A 23,814-nucleotide genomic window follows, 5' to 3' on the forward strand; every position below is an offset into this window, starting at 1 on the left:
CAAATTTCAGCATGAATGCAATTCAACAGCAATGATGAAAATTGATGGCTTAAATGTGTTGAAACCAGGCAACAACCCTCACGAATGATTGCTCAGACTAATGCGGTTACTTCACGTCAATGGAAAAAAAACTGCAACTTGTCTCAGGAGATACAGAGTCGAAGAGTTTCTTAACGTTTAATTTCACCTCTTTCAATATGTTGCTGAGCTTAAAATTTAGCGTTACGTTAGCAGGATATTCGAGCGCCAATCCTTGATTAGTGCACAGTCCTGTTGGCCCCGACTGCTGTTGGTTCAGCAAGGTTTATATTCCGTTCAGTGACTGCCGATTGAGGTTTTACAGGAAAAAGCCTGTGGCATTGGCTAGATCATCAAAAGTCAGGCAAATAAATACAGCGAGGGAAAGCAAACAAAAACAGGTCATTAACACCAAATGGGACGGTAAGGCTTTAACTCGATCCTGCGTCTGAACTGAGCAACTCAGACACCGAGCCAGAATGCAGTTTACATACACACCCTCCCCCTAATCCAGTATTCTTTTGGTACAATGTTAATGTTGTGAAATTTAAAACGGCCGGTCAGTTTACCTACCTAGGTACTTTTAGGCACACCAGCAACCACTTTATTAAGTATATCAGTGGCAAACTTATTAGTTGTATTTTATTAAGTATACCTCTATTCTATTATAATATTGCCAGCCACTTTTTTTTTTGGTTCCATTGCCTTCAACTTTGTTAGCCACTGCTAATCCTTTTACCTCTTTTTAGCAGCAAGCCTCAGACCAAATCCAAAAGAACCAAAAATTGCACTGCAACTTCACTAGAAATTGCATTGTTTTGTATTACTACCGTCTTGTACTAATTGCATTACTTGTATTACTGTATTGTATTAATATTGAAAGATATATAAAGATAGCAGAGATAGCTTAGAAATTTGTCTAGACTATTTGGGAGAGGTATTTCTTAGCAGCTACGATACTGAAAAATTGCAGGATGTGATTATGTATCCCAACAAAGAAAGCAGTCTCTTTCTTAAAGTGAGTATAAGACAGTGCCTTCCATGAGTAGGAATTTCTTGAGCAAATTTATTGATGTATGTAGCATAAGGAAGCGTTCCTCTGAGTCGCCACCATGACTGTGACTGATAAAGACAAAATGTGCTGGTCGGGCTTTGACCTGTTTTCTCAGACTCCTTTGCCATTGGTGTTTTCTGGTTTTGAACTAGGTACAGGATGTTTCGCTGTTATACTACATCATGTTTTTTGTGACTGCTTTTCATTTTTTAAGCTTGAAACAAATTTTTCCACCATCTGATGAATTCACATTTTCAGCAGCCATCCTGTATTATACATTAAATACATGCTGATCTGGAAGATGTCTCAGAAATATCCATTCAGGATAGTGAAATGCAGTTTAGAGATACTAGAAGTTAGACTTTCTGTGGAGGACACACTGTGCAGTGCACCAGTGGGCTAATAGCAGGCTACCATAAGGGGACTCTGAATGAAATCCACCCACCCTGAAATCCCTCCCTTTCAATTATGCCTGCATGAGGTTCCTTTATAGCTCCTAAATCTATTTAGGGTCTCTCCTGGTGCTACAATCTGCCCTCTGCTGCACCTTAGGTTTCCACTTGTTGACTAGCCCTGCTCTCTCAGGGGTAAAGACCCTGCTACACACCCAACTGCCGAGCTCCAAGAAGCAGTAATGCAATACAGAGAGAATTGTGAAAATTACATTATGGGCAATTATTTTTTTATAGAAGTCACAAGGGGAACGAAAAGTAATGAATATAATCCAGAGGAAGAGAAGAGGTGGAGAAGAGAGCAAAAGATGGTGGGTTTTTGCAGGGGTGGGAAGTGGGGAGAGGACCAGGTATATTTCAATTTTCTCAGACTTTATCCAAAGACTGCATGCAATAATATTTTTTCCTATCACGATCCAAGAGCAATATGCCAAAAGATGAAGTGAGTTGATCAGTGGGAGGGAAATGAAAGGAAAAGTCTTTGAGGCTGTCCTGATTTGTCCTTGTTGATGTTGTTTCTGCATTTTGCCAACACCAGATGGATATCGCAGCAAAGTAGGTGCCAATCAAGGTTTCCCTCAGACACACATGGAGATAGATACAGCATCAGAGAGCTCGGCGGTTTTGAGTCAGAAATATTCCTTTCCATCCTCTTTTATGTATTCAAACCGAGTAACACACACTTGAAACATCCACGATGGTCTGAACTCTGCAAGGTCCCACAGAGGAACATTTATGAAGCAGCTATTCTGGTTCAGGTGAGAGACTTCAGGGATAATATTACTGAGATTTCAGAGATTGTTTGTTGAAAATATGCTCACGTAACATATTATGAAGGAAGGCTGAGGGGATGGAAAGATAAATGACTACTTAAACACATGAAAGAACATAATGATGTTGAGGAACGTTTGAACAAACACTTTGGGAAAATAGGTATCTTGTTTTCCTAGACTTAACAAATTGGCACATCAAAAACACTGAAACAAATATGAATACTATATAATCCTACTCTCTGAAATTTAAGTCAAGGTTTTACAATCTAATGAGCTTGAATAAACAAAAATCAGTATTTGTTCCAGCAACTTTTACTCTTTGACACAGCCTGAACTCTCTTAGGTAAGCGTTGCATTAATTTCTTTGAGCAGTCCTCAGGAATAGTTCTCCAGGCTTCTTGTAGGACATTCAAAGCTCTTCTTTGGATGTTAGCTGCCCTTTGTTCCATTCTTTGTCATCATGATCCCATACTACTTCAATAATGTTAAGGTTGAACTCTGTGGAGGCCAATCCACGACTAATTGTGTCCCATTGTGTCTTCCTATGCAGGTATGGTTTTGAACTAACATAAAAGCTCTTTGGGAATCACTTTGATTGCGCAAAAATACTATTTTATGCATGTCAAAATGTATTATCTTTGACAGTTTTTGTAGATTCAAGTAACAAAATAGGAACAAACGATGCTCTGCCTCAAGATACAATTTAAAAGTGATTCTTTACTAAGTTGTCTGTTGTGTGGAAACAACACTGCTTCATCCCTCAAGTTAGGTCCCCTTTCTATACTTGAAGGACTCATAGGTCAGTGTTAAGTGGCTTAACAACAAAAAACATTCCTCTGAAAATGGTCACATACAAGCACTGGGCTTAAAGTGACACACAAAGCAGCCAATGTTCAAATACAAGCTTTGAAAGACCATCAGAAAACCTTAAGAACTATTTCTCAAGACCACTTGAGAAAACTCCCCCCACCCCCAAACCAAAAAAGTCTGTCTCCTTGGAAGCAAAATAAAAAGAAAGACTCAAGACTTTTGCACAGCACTGTATATTTGGTTTGGTGTCTGCTCTGGCATACTACGACACATACCTGCCAACACCTCCGTCCTCTGGAAGAGGTTTTCAGTGTGGACCTCAACGGGATTTGGAGGTGAGCCGGGGGTGCTAGTCGTGCTAGTCCTCTGCGTGTCCTCTGTATCTGGCACTGGTGCCTGGGCGAAGACAAGGTGGGGGAAGAGCCAAAAGAAAGTTGTTGATTTTTTAAAAAAAGAAGCTGAAAAATTAAGGGCAAGCTTATTTACTGCTAACTTTCACATTCCATCCACCTATAGTCCTTTTTTGCTTTTAGAGGATGTGGGTACATATGTTTTTCTTGGCATGATGGCCAAATCCATTTGAGGTTTCATTCCCAGATGTAAAGAATGTGTTTAATATTTTTGGAACTTTTTTGTTTCCTGCTTTGAACTTTTGATAAATGAAAAAGACTGATAAAAAGCTCAAACATGTCCAATATTTTTTATTATGAAATTAAAGCCAGCACCCATTTAGCTTAGCTTCACATAAAGAATGGAAACAGCTGGAGGACCAAGCAAATTATTTTATCTTGCTTAAGAGAAAAACTGATAGTTAAGGGTTTGTGTGTACAATTTCTGATTCCTTGAAACCTTACAGTGTTGGCAAAGCTTCTAGGAAAATATACGATTTCAGAGGTAAGCACATGTTATTGTAGCGTCTGGTAATCAGTCTATGCTGTATATTAAGCTTCACTAACTAGCTGTTGCTTTAGTATTAGCTCAGACACATGAGAGGTCATCTAACTAATGTGTGCATTTTCCCAAATAGTTACCTTTTAGAGGAAAAACAAATTTTTAGTACGGCTGTCTACTCAAAAATTGAGGCGGGGCTAAAATGTAATCTGGCCAGTGAAATCTAAAAATGCTGAATAAAGATGAAAATGTAACAAATCCAGATATTCCAAAGAGATTAGTGGAATCCCCTGGAAAAGTAGGCAACAAAAACTGAGCCAGTGACCCCAAGGTTTTTTTTAAACATGTAGAAAACTAGGCAAACTATTTGGGCCCATGTATTTTTTCAAACAACAGTAAGAAGTGTGCAAGGTGCCAAAATGGAAGTGAGCCAGCACGTTTGGCCTAAGACAGGACAGTGGCAAGAGGGAAAAAATGGAACATGTCCAGGTAGGCTTAGGGAGTTGAGACCTTGACGACTAATCCCAAACAGATGTAGTATCCAGCATGTTACAGTAAGAGTGCAACACAGAAATGAAATCTAGGATGCTTCCAGAATATGTGCTTATGTCCAAGAGAGATGTAATCCTCCATAATTTGCAATGGGGCAAAAACAGTGAGATCTGACATGAGCACTTGATCTTTATCCTGAAAGCAACCTCGCAGCTCCTGGTATTATAGAGGATTTCATGGCATACTGGGTCAGCTAAAGACATACTGAGGTACTGTGTTACTCTCTGTTGAGTCATGACAGTTACAGATGAGCCACCGTGATTACAAATGACTGAGTCACAAAGTGGCATTATAAAATATAGCTGCTTAGAAAAAAAAATTGAGCTCATAGCAAGAATTTTCCACCAGCAGCATCCCTGGTGGTGTTTCTATGTATCCCAACAGATACAAACACTTAAGACATTTAATCATTTAATGTCTCCTTGAAGGAATAGCTCATTTTTAGGGCTATAATCTTTTCTGCTTCCTTGCAAGTACTTGAGGAGCATGTCTTGAAGCTATAATTAAACACCCAAACGGCATTTAGCTTAGCAAAGTGAGTTAAAACAATGGGAGTAGTAAATGACACACCTTTCCACTCAACTTTGATCACTCAAAGTCTCATTCACCCCACCATACACACTTTCATAGAATGCTCTTATCTACACCTAAGCACTTCTATCTAACACTCAAACACATACTCACACTCTAATGTTGCATTGGGGACAACTCGGGATTCAGTTGCCCAAGGATACTTCAAAACATGGACAGTTGGAGCTGGGAAGCGATCCACTGAGCCTCTGATTGGTATACGGCCCACCTTCCCACCTATACCATAGCTGCCAATCCCACCCACTTTGAGGCCAACTGCAACATTATCGTCTAAACTCTTGTCTGGTGCTATAAAAGTTCTATGGCACAGACATAAGTGACATCTTACCTTTGTTGTGAATGGTTTCCTTGGTATGCTCTTCCCGGATTTTTCTCTAACCGGGTCTGTGTCCATTCTCGGGGTGAAATCTTTTGTGGAATCCTGGGTAGGTTGTCCTACACTGGGCTCGATATAAACCATAGTGACAGTCACTGATTCCTCTATCGCTTCTTCACCACCACCTAGAAGAAACACGCATATCTGGTCAGTGTAATTCCTGCTGCATCCTTAATGGGAAGTTAGTTTCACTGGATGTTATAATACAGAATAAAATGTAAAGATTATGATATGTGGGTGCAAAGAGGTAAAATATGGATTTACATTATATCAGTATGTCTGGAATTACACACTTTGTCTTGCTTAATTTCACACTGGTGGAATTCATTTTAATGTATTTGCAGTTTTAATCTCCAATAGAACATAGAGTGGCAGAGCAGAATAATAGGATATACACTCTGTACAGTATTGAATGGGTTATTGATCACAGTCTGCGCTCCTTTTACCTACTCTGACCTTTTCTCTGTGGATTTATACAACTCTCTTCAAAAATAGAGTTACTTTTGACCAAGGAATGAGTGTTATAAAGGTGCTTAAGGCGAGCAGAGCAAAGAACTAATAAAAAAGACATGTAAAATTTGCACACTTGCCCACAGCAGTCTCAGTGACAAGGCAATCTTAATTTAAAATCGAGTGAGAGAGAGGCAGCGAACAAAGAATAGACAAAGGCGAGAAAGGAAGGTGATTAAAGAAAGAGAAGAGGGGGGAAGAAATTATGACACAGCTCAAGTCTGCTGGTTAATAAAAAAAACTAACAAAACAACTCAGAGCTCAGAAAAGTTACAAGCAGTGGACGGGAGAATGGATGTCATCATGCCTCTGAGAGATTACTTGCTAAGACTGTAAGTGAGCGTCTTCACCCAACTCCGTCAGCATGTGCGAAAATGTCTTACCTGAGCCAGACCCTGAGTTAAAGTCATCATCATCTTCAGGGTAGTACCCTCCTGAGCCTGTGTCATCCAGGTATAAGTCATCGGCCTGTGAGGGAATCTTGGGTGCTTGTGCTATCTGTAAAATAACAAGATAACAAGGAGTTGAAGACTCATGCGACTTTTTTATACATCCGATTTACTGCTGACATGCAGGAGTTTCACATAATCACGTATCCTGTTTTCACCCATTCACGAGCTTAAATCAAAACCTAGTGTCCAGCTTTTTTTATTTTTGTACCGTTTAAATCATTAGTAACTCTGCTTTTAGCACACTTTGGCTGTTTACTGTTTTAAATGCCAGAAATAAACACCTCCTTTGTACTCAAAACTGCTATCAGTGAAATTTCTGAAGAAGGAAATACAAAGACTAAAATAATAGGTTGCAGTCTTCACTGCGAATTAGGAATTCTCAACATATTAAACACAGCATATGCATAAAATACATTAACATATCACCCTTTGTTTAAGCTTAAGCAGCCAAGAATTACACTACCTTTAACGTGATAACATTGTCACAAAATTAGAGCCCAGCCAGTAAACAATTTTTAAGATTGATACCTTTTTATTTTTGTTTTATTTCTTTCCGACATGCGAAACAAAAAGATTTCCCCAACATCTGTAGTTATACAAATCTTATATGTAGTTATTAATTTACTTGTTACCAATCTGCTCATCATAAGCGCTGATACAGATCAATCATAACTGTACAGACTGGCATCGGCATCACTAGAACTAAACTGCTGGAGTAGATGACACCTGTTCTTTTTTTTTTTTTACTTCAATGAAGCACAGATGACTAACCAGTCAGAACATGTAGCTTCTCTCTCAGCATCATCGCCTAGACAACAGCCCAGTGTAGTGGGAATGTTTGTGTTCTGGCTTAATGGAGTGATTGGCTAAAAAGAACACGGTCTGACAGTGAATGTGTGTTTAGAAAGCACCTCCTGACGTGCTGTGTAAGTTGAAATTCTAACAGGAAATAAGATAAGAAAAGAGATTTTCCAGCACCAGGTGGACATTGGGAAAAATATCAGTAAGTGAGTATGTTAGACGCTGCTATGTACATGTTGTGTTGAGTGTGTGTGACTGGACTAGCTATAAATGTGTCCATGGCAACATGTATTAAAGTCCCATTCGCCAATCTGTGTTTGGCTGTCCTGCCCCTTCTTATAACAATAGCCCTGCTTTCAAAAGACCCCCCTATACATAGTTGCTGTGCATCTGTGTGTTTTGTACCATTTAGCTGGTTGCTACAGCTCCACGTCTGCCCTGAAGATATTTTCATGATGATAAAAGGGGGGAAAACAGGTTAGACTGCAGGAAATCAATTGGCTTGTCTCGAAGTCTGTTATTTTATTTCTTTTTAGGAAAATTGGCCAAAACCTCTCATTTATACCAGTTTTACATGTTCCGTGTTTGAACACAGCTTGTTTGAGTTGCTTGTTTTGGCTGCTCAGAAGTCAAAAATGCAAAGTATTTATCTTGTAGTGACAAAAAACACTTTAAAAGCAACAAACATTCAAGCATTTTGGCTTATTAAACGCTCTTACTTCTATGAATTAAAGGAAGCAGAGGAGACAGGAAAAGTTTTCCTTTCAGTTGCATTCCTGATGTTTCTCGGCATTTCCAATTACACTAAGCATTCTAACACATTGCTTTTAAGTCATTGTGTGCACATATGTGTTTGGCCTTTCTTTCACGACTCCACACAGTCACTCTCCATAACAAAAGAGGCAGGGACTACACAGCAGTGTGAAAGAGGATAAAGGAAGACAGAAGGGAGATGAAACAGAACAATACGTTTATCCATCTCTCCTCTCACAACTGACTTGTGGAAAAAAGGCCTTTCACCAGTGAACCACCTGATCAAAGAGCGAATTTGTTCAAAGCAACTTTATCTTAACCTTTCTTCTCCTCCAAACAGCCCCCTCCCCCACGGGTCCATAGGCCTTTATGCACTGGAGATATAGGCACAATAGACCGAAAGGAGGTAGGCCACAGATTAAATAGTGACAAAGACCACTAACGAGATTGAGGCCACACACACATGCATAAGTATACATGTTTTACAAATGTATGCAAGCATTCATAAATATTAATTAAATACACATAAGACACATATTAGAGTGAGCAATTGAGCACATTGTTAAACACTTGAATGAATAAAACAAAAAGTGATATACATTTTAGTAGCTAATTATAGTTTTTTTTTTAAATCTTGGGGTATAATTGTTGTTATATATTTTGTGATAGTATACTATATACACGGTAAAATAATTTTTTGTGAAGAATTTCAGCTTACGGTGGTTGCAACAAGGCTACATCAAACTGTAGTGACACTCACATCTCTCGAAAGCAGACAGGAAAATCTCTCGAGATTTTCAGACATGTAGAGACTTTTTTTCCCTTTTATATTTCAGACATGTAGGTACAAAACTGTGTAAACAAAGCTTTTGGATTAGAGTGGATCAACTGTGCAAGCTTCACTGCAACACAAAATCAGTGCAGATCGGAGAGGACGAAAAGGTCTGACCTCGATAAACTTCAGCGACTCTGACACTCAGGGAGACAAAGAAACTAAAAAGCATGCGTTCTTGTGAGTCTACACAATATAAACTTGATAAAGCTGACTTTATCACTAACACAGAAAAGTGTGCACAGACACAACAGGCCTGATAAACGTTGCTCTCTTTCTCTTTATCAATCCAGTGACATTTACAGTTTGTTTTCTGCTTTTAGCCCTTATCACAGGCTTTACGCTGACCCAGACATCAATCTGCTACCAGCTAAAGCAGGACAAACACCAAAAACTAGCTACCAAACAGATTTGCAGAAGCCCACTTTTTTTTTATTACATTGCTTCACTGTTGTGTTGCTGCTCTAGTCTAAGCAACAGTTACCTAAAAAGTCCCATAGTGCTGTAAAAAGGATTGAGTGCAGGAAGGGGTAGTGATAAGGATCTAATAGGAACTATCCAACTTAGCAACTTTTAGCAACAATTTCATAAAGCCATCTATTACACAGCAAAAGATCAATTTAAAGATTACTTCTTATAAACCCAGAAACCAATATACTGTCCTTTTGCTCAAAAAGTACCGATTAAATCAGAAAAATTGGAAATAAGTAAGAATAAGAAATAAGAAATCCGAAGACTAATGTAAAATTTCAGCGAAAAGAAAAAATTAGACCAGTAGTAATTCAGTCTATAATCCAAAGCAATATCAGTATACTCTTTTCACAGGGTGCTATTTACTCTGCTTGGTGTTAATAGAAGTACTGAATACCTGCCTTCTTCGGGTACAGTCGCGTGCACCTATGCCCTGATATGAGCCTGGTTCAATTTTTGATGTATGGCCATTAGGGCTGCCACAAACGATTGTTTTGATAGTCGACTAGTCACCGATTATTTTTGCGATTAGTCGACTAATCAGATCATCATCCATTGGACGTAAAACTACAGCTTATTGCACCAGCAGCATCTGCTCTTATATAACTATCATTAGCTTACAGCTTTAAGTGTTTAAGGTCTGTGCTAACTAAAAATAAAGACAAGATGATAGTTTATTAAATTTTAATGAAATTTGCAGATTGTTTCGGTGAAGTTTAATAAACTCCTTGCTATCTAAAATATAACAGGACACCGGAGTAAATTCTTGAGCATCTCACACTTCTGATAATCAGCTGTCTGCTTGACGTTTATTCAGCTGTGTAAAAACTATAACTTTAATCTCAGACAAACCGATTTACTCAGGAACAAATAAAATACTGAAAAAAGCCAAACAATAACATTTGTAAGTTATCTAAGTGACTCATATATCATGTTTAACCTGAGTAGCGAAAGACGGCGGTGGGTTTGAAAACGATTTGCCCAGAGTCCGGTGTTCTCACGGCTCTAGTGACCTAGCCCCCAGCTCGCTATGGAGCTAGTGGGTAACAGACGTCTCCGAAAACGTCGGAGCGCTTTTGAAAATATGCGGTGTCTTGATAAACTGAGCAGATATTTGAGGTTTACACAGCTACATTCTCGCCTGAAAATATGTTAAACGTTTATTTTGTGGCCCAGAAAGAATAATAAGAGTAATATTAAAACTAACTAGCTGCCGCCATTGTCGGAAACTGAGCAGGGCCGCGATGGGCCGCGCTATGAATTCTGGGACACTTCTTCTTCGGGGTTTAACGGCAGCTGGCATCCTTGTACATGCAGTGCTGCCATCTTCTGTTTCAGTCCGTTATTACACTCTTAAATCCTGCTACTTATTCCTGCGTCTTTTGGGATCTTACAAAGCTTCAAACGACGCGTCGACTATTAAATCAGTCGTCGACGATTTTGATAGTCGACGTAATCGTGACTAGTCGACTAATCGTGGCAGCCCTAATGGCCATGCAACGTCGTGTGATAGTATAGCGCAAAAGGTCTGTCTGAGTCTCACTGCAGCAGCAAGTCAAATTGGTGTTAGTGGAGGCGATGCCTTGTACTTTAATCCAGACCATGCCCACACTGACATTACTAATCTTTTGAACTTTACAACGAGAATATTTACTTTTCTGAGAACCATAATCTTTCCGTTACAAATAAAAAGTTGGCCTTCTAAGAAAGAAGTATTCAGTTATACATTCCTTGTTGCATCGTGTAGTATAACCAGTACCCTGTGAAGGTTGGCACTGCCACTAAAGTAAACAGTTGTGGCTTCAGAGGTTGCTGTTCATCAAGAGTTATAAAATACTTGACCCTTTACACTAACCAAATGTAGGTTCAATACCAAACCATAGAGCTGCTGGCTTTTTGTCTTATTCATTTGAGAGAAAATCGGCTCTGTCACGGCCTTGATAGAACTATCCAAACCTTTTTATCATCACGGTGAATAACTAGAGTCTTCCCATAAACGGAGACACACAAGGGCACTGTCTGTAGAGACACACACACACACACACACACACACACACACACACACACACACACACACACACACACACACACACACAGAATCTCATTTGGACACCTTAACAAGCAGATCCTACACAGTCTGACCAAGCTCACAGACAGTGAAAGGCAAAGAGATAAAGGGATCGACAAAAACAGAGCAAATGAAGGCAAGCAAAAAGGAGGGCGAGCTGCTGTAATGAGGTAGTGGCTTGCAATGTATGCTCTATTAGTTGTTAAGAGCTGCTGTATCTGGCACCTCTGCCTGATAATGAACTAATAGGCCAGCAGGAGGTCTGTCCGGCTGCATTTTCCTGTCACTCTGTCTGGTTAACCTATACATCCAACGACTGCATGAAGATCTTGAGACTAGGATTGTGCAAAACAGATGACAGAGAAGGAGGGCAATGACAGAGGAGAGTGATGATAAAAGGGAGGGTAGTGGTGAACAAATGAGGGAGAGGATGAGAAAAGAGAGAGGGAGGCAAGGGGGCAATAAGCCACTGCTGAAGAGAAGTTTGTAGCCTCAGGATGCCCTGCTAAAAGCTCGTCAAAAATTGCTAAGTCCATGTCTAGCAGGGTTTTTAAGGCATATTTGCACCTCTCTTTTTCTATAAGAGACGGGACAGTAAGAATTAGAGGATACATGGGTGAAATGGAGCCATCTCATCTGTGCCTGGGTCCTCACTTTCTACTGTTGACACACTGCTCTCTCCCCAAACACAACAAATATTAGCTCAACTTCAATTCAGGCCAGGGGAAATATTGTTCCTCAACGGAATGCAGACACTCACACAAGCATATGCGTGTCCATGAAAGAGCCCATGGGACACACGCATGTGCCAACACAGGAACACACACACACACTCATCCAGCCCTCACATCTTGAAGGCGCGAGACGAATACACAGACACACACATCATAACACCAACTTCAGAGAGAAGAAAATGTGGAAAACAAGTGCACAGGGGCCAGCAGACAGACAACGTCTCAGATCTTTCCTCGCTGGTCTGACGCTTTCTCTGGTTCTTAACAATTTTTTAAGTATACCACAGAACTGCAAGGTGCCTGCAAAAGAACTACCAAAGAGAGGGGAAAAAAACTCTGCTTTTCAAGCACTGTCGTTGTACTTCACGTCTTTGTGCTTTACAGGAGTACCTTCTCAATATTTAATCAGAATGTCTAGAGTATATGCACTTACACTAGCCACTTTCAGATATTCCTTCAGCTTAATACATTTCCTTTCTTTTATTAGACATTGTTTCAGGGAGCAAATTTACACTGGTGAAGCGCGCTACATCATATTAATGATTTATTATTGGACAAATTTAAATGTTAAGTGGCTCTTAAAGGTTTGCTGTGTTTCAGAGTTGGAGGATGTGGGGAAATGCACCGACAATAACTTGATAATTATCTGAGACTGGCAATCCTAATGCCGTACTTTGTTAGCATGCAGTTGGAAGACATTATGGTACTTAGATGTCATCTAGGCTGCATGGAGATGTTTCACTTTTTGACATCTTTCTAGCAAAATAGCTGCAAATTAGAAACCTGCCATGTGCCGTCTTGTGCCACAGAGCTGAGACGTAATAAGATTCATCATCTTTGCCTGAGAATAACTTGTGTATCTATATTATTTATTATATTTATAAGTTGTATTACCGTTCTTTAGTTCATAGGGTGTTTGTGAGGTAATGCACATGTCACAGAAATTTTAAAAAAAGAGGAAAAAGGAAAGAAAAGATGTGAGCATTCAAGATGTTGCTTTCCACAGCAAGGGTTTAGGCTTTGAAGCACTTAGACATGCTAGACTGAAATCTTAAAACACACTTCTTTGCTTTCTTGTGGACAGCTACATGAGAAGAGTAATGCCATTCTTATTTATTCTGCAGTGAAAGCAGGGGATGAAAAAAAAATATGTGATTTAAAGAAAAAAGGGGTTTAAAATAGGAAAAACAACATCTATCAGTAACTTTAAGGATGTATAGGCTGCACTCATGAAAACTATTGTTCTATGTAGCCTTAAGTCCTAATTTACTACATGATTACTGAAATATGTTGTAACATCAACATTCTTCATGTGTATCCTGTATTAGCTTTACTCTATGGAGCGCGCTGTCGGCTTGGTTCTGTCCTGGAAGTCAATAATAGGGCAGGTGTGTGTAAGAAAGACACAGTGAAATAAATAGTGTGTTAATCCCTAATTAACAAAGTAAAGATGGCAGATTGGCCTGCTGGACTTTACTTTATCTGTTCTACTTGGCCTGCTGTAGTTCAATAGAGGAGGTCAATATAGCAAGACAGTCTGCTGAGCAGCACCCGTGCTCTGCCCTGTTTCACCCTCCTGTCGACAAACCAAGCCCACTCTCTTTTTCTCCCACTGCCTCCTTCATATCGTGGACTTCATCACAGCAGACAGGACAAAAACAGCAGAAATAAGGAGGGAATGCAAGTTGAGAGGAGCACACGAGGCGGTCCTCCTACACCCTTAGGCAGAAGAAGAGGAAGAGGCAAAGATTCACTTAGTGGAGGCATTATTTCCAATGTCAAGAAGTCTAAGTAATAGTCCCGGGACCTGTTGCATCAGTTTAAATCCTTAAAATTAAGGATAAATCCACTTTAATTGAGGGCAGTTAAGTAGTTAGTTTCACAATAACAAATAAATCACCCGTAATCAAAAGACTGTTGCAGAAAGGGATGATTTTATCTGCATAGAGCAAAGTATTATAGCGAGAATTATTAGAATAACGCAATAAAGGAAACTAGTATCTAAAAATTCTGTAATTAAAAATCCAACAGTTGGTTACCATCTCAATTCTGTTTAGTAAGGTCATGATATCTGAATCACACTTAATTAATCCTTCACAAATAATAATCGTCAGTCCTTTCAGAAACAGCCGCAAGATTTTGCTACAATTAAAAAGCAGCACGATTCACAGCAAAACTCAACTAGCCATTTGATTAGGCACACCCATTCATCTGGTTGTTAACACAAATATCTAAGCAGCCAATCATGCACCAACTTAATGCAAGATGACCTGATAGAGTTCAAACCGAGCATCAAAATGAGAAAGAAATGTGATCTAAGTGTTGTTTTCCTCACTTAAACATCTCTAGGGTTTACACAAAGAAAAGCAGTTTTGATGTTTTTGGCATCAGAGGTCAGAGGAAAATGGCCAGACTGCTTCAAGCTGACAGGAAGGAAACAGGAAGTTAAGTAGCCACTCATTGCAACCAAGCTATGCAGAAGATCTGAATGCACAACACATCAAAACCTTGGAGCAGATGAGCTACAGCAGCAAAACACCAACCTGCCTTGTATCAATAGTTCAGGCTATTGGTGGAGGGGGTATGATGGTGTGGGGGACAATTTCTTGGCAGTTCTTCCAGTAGGATAATGCACCATGTCATTAAGCACAAATGATCTCAAACTGGTTTCTTCAACACAACTGTTCATTCGCTGTACTGAAATGGACTCCACAGTCACCAGATCTCATTCCAATAGCGCTGACAAATATGCAGCGACTGCACAGTGCCATCACGTCAATAAGGAATAAAATCTCTGGAATGTGTCCAGCACCTTGTTGAATCATTGCCATGAAGAATGAAGGCAGTTCTGAAGGCAGGGGGGGGGGGGGGGCAATAACATCAACTTTTCCTTCAGGACAATCATTTATGAGGCATGATTTATATCTGCTTTGTGAATTTCCGCAGCAGAGGCTGAAATTGTGTTTGCCGTTTTCAGCTAACTGCAGGAGTATTTCCTCTGAGTTTATTAAATACTTGCAACCCCATAGGGTTTCCTATAGGATGTGCATCCTGGAAATAAGAAAGCCGAGCCTGTTTATAGTGGTAACAACAGTTACCGTAACAATACTTAGAAGAGTAAAGAACAATCTGTACTGTTCTACCTCGGGCAGGTGGGCTGTTGCACACAGACTCAGTCTTACAGTAAAATCAATTTTTACACAGCAGCCGGTCTCAGATTGAGTCCTGAACTTTGCCACAGCTGTTAGATCATGTTTTGTGTCATAGTGTTAGCAGAAATCTGAACCCTTTACTAAAGCCGAGCATATTTTTCTGGTCTAGATTAGTTTTTGTTTTTTCCCTTTTTCTTCCTTAAATAGAAAAATAATTATTTGCTGTACTGCTTAAATCACTACCTGTGTGCATATGTGTTTCTAAAATAGCTGCTGTGACCTCTCTAATCATTAAAGTAACCACCAATTTATAGCAACAGGCAGCCTAGTTACAATTAATAACCAGGCTGCTCGTTGCTATGATAATTTATCTAACTACAGCGAGGGACATTTTATAATACCTTGAAGCAGTGAGATAAATTATTACACACTGGCAGAACTTTTAGTGTAGAGGAAATCAGAAAAAAAACAACACACAAAATGCAGCTTTAGTGTGATAACTAGCAATAAATTATTATGCTTATTTATTCTTTTTTAACCTCAAATACACCTCTCACCTCTACCACCAGTTACCTTGAGCTACTGTTTCAAATACTCAAAGCAAATGATATATGTTCCCCCAATAGCACAACACATCCAAACATCACACTGGTCCCACAAACACCTGCTGAAGGTTTAACAAGCTGACAGCAAAGATGGACAGAAAACAGGTCTCTGTGAGTCATGTATGTGGGCGGTGAGCATTGTTTGGAAAATGTAAATAGGAAGGAGAGGCAGTAACAGCCACCCACAGGACTGCCAGTGAGGATGTCCAACTGTACCTCTAACACTGACTGGTCAAAAAAGGTTAAGAGTGTGTGTGTGCGCGCGCACATGTGCGTGGGGGGTGGCATGTGTCTGTCTGCCTGCCTGCCTTTGTGCTCTTTTGAACCCACTCTAACTTTTATTGCCCTCCCAGGGATCATAATAAGGAACTAATTGATAGTCTTTGAGCTGTGGGCTGAGGAGAGGGGGAGTTCCTGCAGGAAGTCAACACAAATCAAACTCTCTCTGAGCCCTAAAGGTCTGGAGCTATTCCAGCTGAGTTGCGGTGGGTTACAGTCGCTGTGAGCATGTGTGTGAGAGCATGTGTGGGTGGGAGTGAGGCCGACAGAGAGGAAATAAGAAAGAGAGCAACAGTCTGGAGTTGACATTTATGGAGTTTTCGCATCAACTTCTCTATGAGTTGCCTCATCACGTAATGACATAAGCATCCACTTTTGATCTAGTAACTGAAGATTACAGTTGTATGTATGAGAGACATCAAAATGCTGCCTATATTGCCATTTTGACCTTTAAATTGCTCAAAATTATTCCTTCCAATGTGCGTAGAATATTTAAGAGATTTTTTTGGTAAGCAGAAAATAAATTTGATGAATTTGACATCTCGGAAAAAATACTTGCTGCTGTTCCCAACCCCCTCCCTCCCTCCCTCCCTCCCCTGCATTTAAATGTCTCACTGCCCCTGAAGGATGAGATCACATTGCCCTTGTAGGTGAAAGGCCCCCACCCTCAACAACCTGAGCACAAGGACAGCATGTGGGTGCATCGGGCTCAGATTCACATCGTCTCCCATTCCAAAACAAACAACTGTCTGACACAGAAAGGCATACAGTACATTCCATGGGGCTCAAGCCCCGCCTTCCCCCCGCCCCCATAAGATGGGTGGCTGGAGCGAGAATGGTTTCCAAGTCAAGCTACCAGGGATGTTCGCTCTATGATACACTGTGGGAAAGATCACGGCCTTCCAACAACTAAAACCCACTGCTAAATGCAATTAAAAGATTTTTATTTTATTTTATTCTACTGCTGACCAAATCATAGCATAACGACAAACACCAAAGAATAACTTACTAACACAGACTTCTTTGCCCAAAGAATTGCTCATTTCTTTGCACCAGAGACTCAAAAACATTTGACATCTCATTAATGAATCACACATTTGCAATGCATGAAATAATCATTCATCACAATACAAGTTTGTAATGTTTGAAAAGATTTTTTACTTGCTTATTTTTTCAAGTGAGTACAGACATGTGTGTAAGAACTCAAGAGGTATCCTTACTAAGTGGGCTTGAATATCTTCAAAAGCTATTCTGTGAAGTTCAGGATGAGAGGCTCAAAGGGTTGCAAAAAATATGAGCTGCCCTTCCACTCTTCATACTGTACCCTTTCTTGCATACTACCATTAAAAAGGATGAGCGCAGCCTTCTACAACTTTATGTCCCTATAAAAGATTAAGGAAATGGCTCTGAACTGCGGAACAATCGAGCGAGGCAGTCATTCTGCGAGTGCTGCTGCTCCATGCAGGTGTCGCCTGACTTCCTCAGCCTCTGCTGCTCAGCAAACACACTGATTTCTGAAATACGACAGATCAGCTACTGTAACTCTTCGCTGCACAGTGAGAACATTTTCTGCCTACAGAGAGGGTATCTCAGATTAAAACTGCCTGCTTTTGGAGGGATTTTTCTTGACGAACAGGATGTGAAATGTTGAATTAGGTGATTTTTATGGACATGCTAGTGACGTGTATGTCAAAGTCCAGTGAAAGAGCTTATACCTTACTGTAGAATTATATACGGACATTACTGTTACCAAGAAAATGAAACCTAGTGATGATGGCAACATACACTGTGTGGTATTTTTAGCGTAAAACTTAAAATCTATTGACTGGAATATCATTAGAATTTGTAGGTGAAAAACATCAGTGATCATGTCCCCAGAAAGCATCATCATCAGCTCAAAAATTACTTTTTTCACTTTCGTTTGAGGCCTCTTAATATGCTAAACTAAACTGATGACACCAGCTACTCATTAGCATCATGTCAGTTGTATGCCTGTTGCCTTTTGTATGCCATTTATTTTAGCTAGAGCCACCATCTTGCCTAACTGAAGCCTTGAAGGGCTGCCATGTTTCTTCGAGAACAAACAAAAGCGAGTCAAAGTTCATTCCGACAACTCCCACTAACAATGAACACCTTCTGGCAGCAGGGATTTAATTGCTACTTTCAAACACAGCTGCCAGAGTTTATTACTCTAGCTCGTACCATGCAAACTGCACACGTGGGCTCCTACCTACAATAACATGCTGCTTTTGAACCAAAGCCACATGCACCTCTGTTTGGAGTGAGTCTGATTTCCTACCCAGTATTCCCAACAGGAAGAAAGTCAATTTCATAGTCCCCCCCCCCCCCCCCCCAAAAAAAAAGATGAAAGAACCCCACCACTAATATGAAACACAGTCCAATCCCCTAAAATTGTGAGAAATCAGCGTATTTTAAAAAGTGACTGCTCACTGAAGTGTTGCAATTATGGGTCTCTGTGGCTGCATCAGTGTAAGAATATTGATTCTCTCACGTGCTGTGCACACATTACAGCCGAGTTACTTCATCTCAGACCGCTAAATATTTCAGCACTGTAATTAAAGGCTGTCTGATCCTGTCAACTGGCTTCTCTTGGAGCAGTGATCACATTTAATGTAAAGTTAATGTAAACCTTCTCACTGTGAAATTTGCCCCTCTGCGCTTTCCACAACTTATAATGAGGGGAACAATGTGGAGCTCATGTGGCTTCAACATGGCTCTATTTAGAAATACCTCAGTGCTGTGGTATCCACGCTCATGGACCGTAACTGGCTTTTTTTTTTTCTTCTTCACTGCCTTTTGGACAAGAAGGAGCTTTGCAGATTCCCAGGCCGAGTGAGCACTGCTGCTCTCCCTTGACTGAATCACTCCTTCTCTACTATAACTCCCGTGCTTATATGGCCACCGGGTGGGAATTGGGGAAAATTCTCCACTCCGGTAAATGGCCTCTGATATGCACGGGAAAGTCTAGATTCTTTGTCAACTATGAAACTCTACGCACTGGAAAATGAGTTTTACCTTCTAGTAGGGCTGGGCCATATTATACCGTTCACAGTAATACCGGTATAATGTTAGGCAACGATAGGAAAATGAAATATCGCGATAGAATGGGAGTAAAACGCGCATGCGCGGTGCCTTTGTTTTCATACGCACATGGCCGATTGTTGAGTGAAACAGATGAACCAGAATTGGTTTGTAAAAATGGTGCAACTTCCGTGATGTGGAACTGGTTTGGTGTTTGTCCGTCAGATACACAACAAAGCACATTTTTTTTGCAGAACATGCAAGCGGCCGTTGTTATTGTCATATTTGTCGGACTAAGATGCTCTTAAATCTGGGAGTAATCTGGGTCCTAAACTCCGTATGCTTCAGGTCAAACAACACTGCAGCATCACTTAGAGTTAAAAACTGTCTAAATTCTTTCATCTTTAATAAAACGATCAGCATTGCTGCTTTACCAGGTGTAACTATAAAGTTTAACTTCCAGGCATCCATGAAAACAAAGGTTATTACATTTAACGGAGTTAGAAGTTAGCAGGAAGCTAGCGGAAGTTAGCTCGCTAGTTTCGCTAGTTACCTAAGCATGATATTGCATGTTCTGACTAAGAGATTTCTGAAAAAAATCAAACGTACAGCTCTGCTATCACTTCCAACATAAATGAAGACAGGAAACTAAACAGCAGTGATGTTTGTAGGGTTACTGAAGTTGGGCTAGCTGGTATATAATGATGTGGTACGTGATCGCTAGCGACACAGCTATGTTAGCATAACATAAACAGTGAAGCTGGAGGACGAACACTAACACTTTTCCACTTATAAAAGTTAACGTGAAGGTTCTTCATGGTTAGAGACAAATGCAATCGCATGGCAGGATGCTGTAAACAGACCAAACTTCAGTCAGGAGAACAACTGAGATAATCCATCCACAATACGAGGTTAGTCATTAATATACTGCAACAACATGGGAATAGAGCAGCTGCCAGAGAATTCAACATTAATGAATCAATGGTACAGAAGTGGAGGAAGCAAGAAGAATGAGTTTAATAAAGTTTGATTTATCTGACTGCTTTGTTTCGCTTAATGTGCCTTATAATCCCGTGCACCTTATGGTCCGAAAAATGCATACTGCACACTGCAGTTTAATGTTGCAAAGCACCTCTTTTTAACTTCAGTGGATATTATACATGGTTATGCTCAGGATATGTCAGCCCATTTCTACTGGAAATGCCTTTTGGTTAAACTTTCAGCAAGGAATTTGCATTTGCACTGTTAAATTTTTATAAAGCTTTAATGTACATAAAAACCAGCTTCTTGTTTATGTGAAAATAAATGGAAGGTTGTCTTTTTGCACTAGTAATGTTGTGGAGTTGTATTTTGTCTCGCATCAATTATATCGTCGGTTATATCGTTATCGCAAATTTTCAAATATATATCGTGATAAATATTTTTGGCCATATCGCCTTGCTCTACCTTCTAGTCATCTCTTGTGCAGAGAAACGGTGAAACTGTAAGATTTGCTTCGGCAAAACAGCCCTGCTCCCTTCAGACTGGAGAGAAATATGAAGCTTCAGAAATAATCTTGCGTTCAGCAGCGAAAAGAGCAAATGGAGTAAGCGAGGGTATTTTAAGTGCATTATATAAAACAGGTTTCATATTCTCTATCTGAAAGATAGTAACCCAAAAACCACTAATCAGCACCATGTGAACAATCCGGAGTTTCTCCATTTAGCTGGAAGTGATTGCACAGCCCATAACATGAACACCACATATCAGAGGCTCAAGCCACTTAAAGGCTCTTAAAATGGAGCTGAGCCATGTGTACACAACGGTGAACTGCTGTAAGAGAGACTCCATGTGTTTAACAAGAGTAGAAAATAAAGTTTTATCAACACTTCAACCGTCTACTGAAAGGGAAGACGATTACTTGGTCAGTCTGATTTTTAAGCTGTTCATATTCCAAAACTACTCACTTATAAACTAAATGGGGCAGATTAGCTTCCTCTGTTAAGTTTTAAAGCATCCTTACGTCACATAACTAATCTTCTAATTGATCGAGATGCGCCCACAATGGCTGTTTTGGCTTTAATACCATGATATTTTTTTAGTTCTCTTCCTTCATTTTGTGGTAGTCAGTTGCTTTTTTCAGCTGTAATCCAAGGACTTTAAAGGACCAAAACTGTAGGCTTGTATGACTGTCCCTCAGAGCAGACTGCAGGACTGGAGAAGAAGAAAAAAAATCCCCAGGTAAAAGCAATAGCGTCAGTCATTAACAGAAACACACAGATCCACTAAGCGAGAGGAATCATTTTACTGAAGTAGTTTCTACATTCACTTAATGGACACCTTTGGCTTTTGGGTCAACCTTTCAAAATAACCTAAGCCTGCAGTATATCCTGGGGAGAAGCATAAGCATTATGACAAAACCCTATTGTCTCTGAAAGGTCTCAGTAACTCTCTTCTATTCACTCGCTCCCAAAACAACATGAAACCTATCCGGCACCAGGGCCCTGTATCGGTGCAGTCTTTCACCTGCACCGCATTAATTCTCACTTAGCTTAACTTTTAGGGCACAGGTGCACACTATATGAGACATAAGCCTTTTGTCTATGCATGAGCAGGAAATTAATAGTTATGTTGCTAACTTGGCGTGTGTTCTCCCTGGAGCTGCAGTGCATATTAGAGGAAGTACAATATAGAACATGCATAACTCTTCCCCCCCTCCTCATTTCCTGTAAAAGCTCCCATCTTTCAGCTGTGGTATGTAATGCTCACCTCAGTGGGCAAGAACATGTGCATACATTCACCCCTACTTAAGCACACGCAGTTTTTAACTACCTCTCTATGTCAAAAGATTTCCTGCTCTCTTGATGCAGGCATACGTGCTGTGGTTGAGTACCATGCGGTCCTGAACTGAAGCAGTTCTGTGTTCGGATGCTGTCAGCAGCCAAGAGACAACACGGTGGGAAAGCTGGGAAAGAGGAATACTTACAGACTGTGCCAACACCATCTGTAAAGGAAAGCAAGACTGAAAACAGGTCTCTCTTTATCACATGTCTTTGGATTAGCCTGTTCAGAGGACAGGCTGGACGGTGGAAAATATTTTCACAATTATTTTTGGACTTCATGTGCTTCATGTGATGTGTTGCATACACTGTCAGAATAATGAATTGTATTATCTTCCTTTATCAGTGAGAACACACCGAATTCTTATTAGTGCATGAACAAGTAGTTCATTATTTGATTAGCTGCTTGACATGAAATGTTTCATCAACTGACTAATAATTTCAGAAGAAAAAAAAGTGCATCAATCTCTCAAATGTGAGAACTTGCTGCTTACTGTCTGGTTTCTATCACTCCAAATTAAATATGGCTGGATACTGGAATTTTGATTAGGAAAACATGACAATTAAAGACAGTTCACTGCACTGTTGTAAACATAAATTTCTATGAACATGGCCTGAAATTAATATTTTGAAATTGGTGGGGAATTTCCCCTTTAAACGCTTCTCAGAGCAGGGATTTATACACCTTGGAGAAGGCGGGTCAAGACCGGTCCTAGCCTGCTACGTCAGGGTGGGTAGCTAGAAATAATAGGTGGGAAATTTGGGACCACCTAGTTAATACATAAATACATGCAGCACATACACACAGAGGCAGGTTCTCACTGTGTATGTCAAAATACTTAACACTGCTATCAATCAATGTCCCTTACAGTTGTAAAAGCGAGCGGGAATAAAAATCAACAGTTAAATATTAACATCCACTAAAAGCTATAAATGCCTCAGCCTCTGGATAGATGCTTTTATTTAGATATGATCTAGAGGAAAAAAAATGTTTTTTTTAACGTTAGGTTTCTCATTCAATCGAGTCCTACAGTAAAAGTACAAAACATCACACACATATAACTGAATTAGTCAGGCCCCTCCAGCCATCAGAAACAATCGTTGTTGGGGTTTTTTTCCACCTCAGTGATAAGATAAGATAAGATAAGATAACCTTTATTAGTCCCACACGTGGGAAATTTGTTTTGTCACAGCAGGAAGTGGACAGTGCAAAAGTTATGAGGCAAAAATTAGAATACAATAAGAATAAATACAGTACACAACTGTACAGAATAGAATAAAATAAAATACTATATACAGTAGAATAAAATAAAATAAATATACAATAAGATAAAAATAGAATACAAATACAAATACTATATACAACTGAGTAAAAATACAACGATGACAGAAAGGATTATTGCACTTAGTATTATTGCATATGTATGGATGTGTGTGCTTGATCAGTTAAAGTCTTTATTATGGAGTCTGACAGCAGTGGGGAGGAAAGACCTGCGAAATCTCTCCGTCCCACACCGTGGGTGCCGCAGTCTCCCACTGAAGGAGCTGCTCAGTGCTGTCACAGTCTATGTGATGATCTATTACTGAGAGGAAATTTAGACTTTATGGTGGAGAACAAAAAACAAGATAGCCTCATCTTCAGACTGCCTCATCTAGACAAATTACACCAAATGAAAAAATTTTTTTGCCCCCATGCAGGGTAAGCATGAGTAAATATCTCAACACTTTAACACACCGTTCTGCTTCATCTTAGTGATGTTTTACGATCTGGATAACAGA

At 39.9% G+C, this 23,814-nt stretch overlaps 2 protein-coding genes across 2 annotated transcripts in view; one reads left to right on the plus strand and one right to left on the minus strand.

Moving 5' to 3' along the window:
- sdc2 (syndecan 2) overlaps nucleotides 1-23,814 on the minus strand; it is a 46,710-nt gene that overhangs the window by 2,670 nt on the left and 20,226 nt on the right. The window contains exons 2-4 of the mRNA XM_082521726.1: nucleotides 6,411-6,525; nucleotides 5,470-5,642; nucleotides 3,383-3,503 (exon numbers count right to left, since the gene is read on the minus strand). Coding sequence (XP_082377852.1) covers nucleotides 3,383-3,503; nucleotides 5,470-5,642; nucleotides 6,411-6,525 — 409 coding nt within the window. The remainder of the gene's footprint in view (nucleotides 1-3,382; nucleotides 3,504-5,469; nucleotides 5,643-6,410; nucleotides 6,526-23,814) is intronic.
- LOC309698961 (uncharacterized protein) overlaps nucleotides 20,096-23,814 on the plus strand; it is a 74,490-nt gene continuing 70,771 nt past the window's right edge. The window contains exon 1 of the mRNA XM_082521731.1: nucleotides 20,096-20,127. The gene's annotated coding sequence lies outside the window, so the exon portion shown is untranslated. The remainder of the gene's footprint in view (nucleotides 20,128-23,814) is intronic.

The sequence above is a fragment of the Aulonocara stuartgranti genome, assembly GCF_965226115.1.
Source record: "Aulonocara stuartgranti genome assembly, chromosome: 22".
Lineage (NCBI taxonomy): Eukaryota > Metazoa > Chordata > Actinopteri > Cichliformes > Cichlidae > Aulonocara > Aulonocara stuartgranti.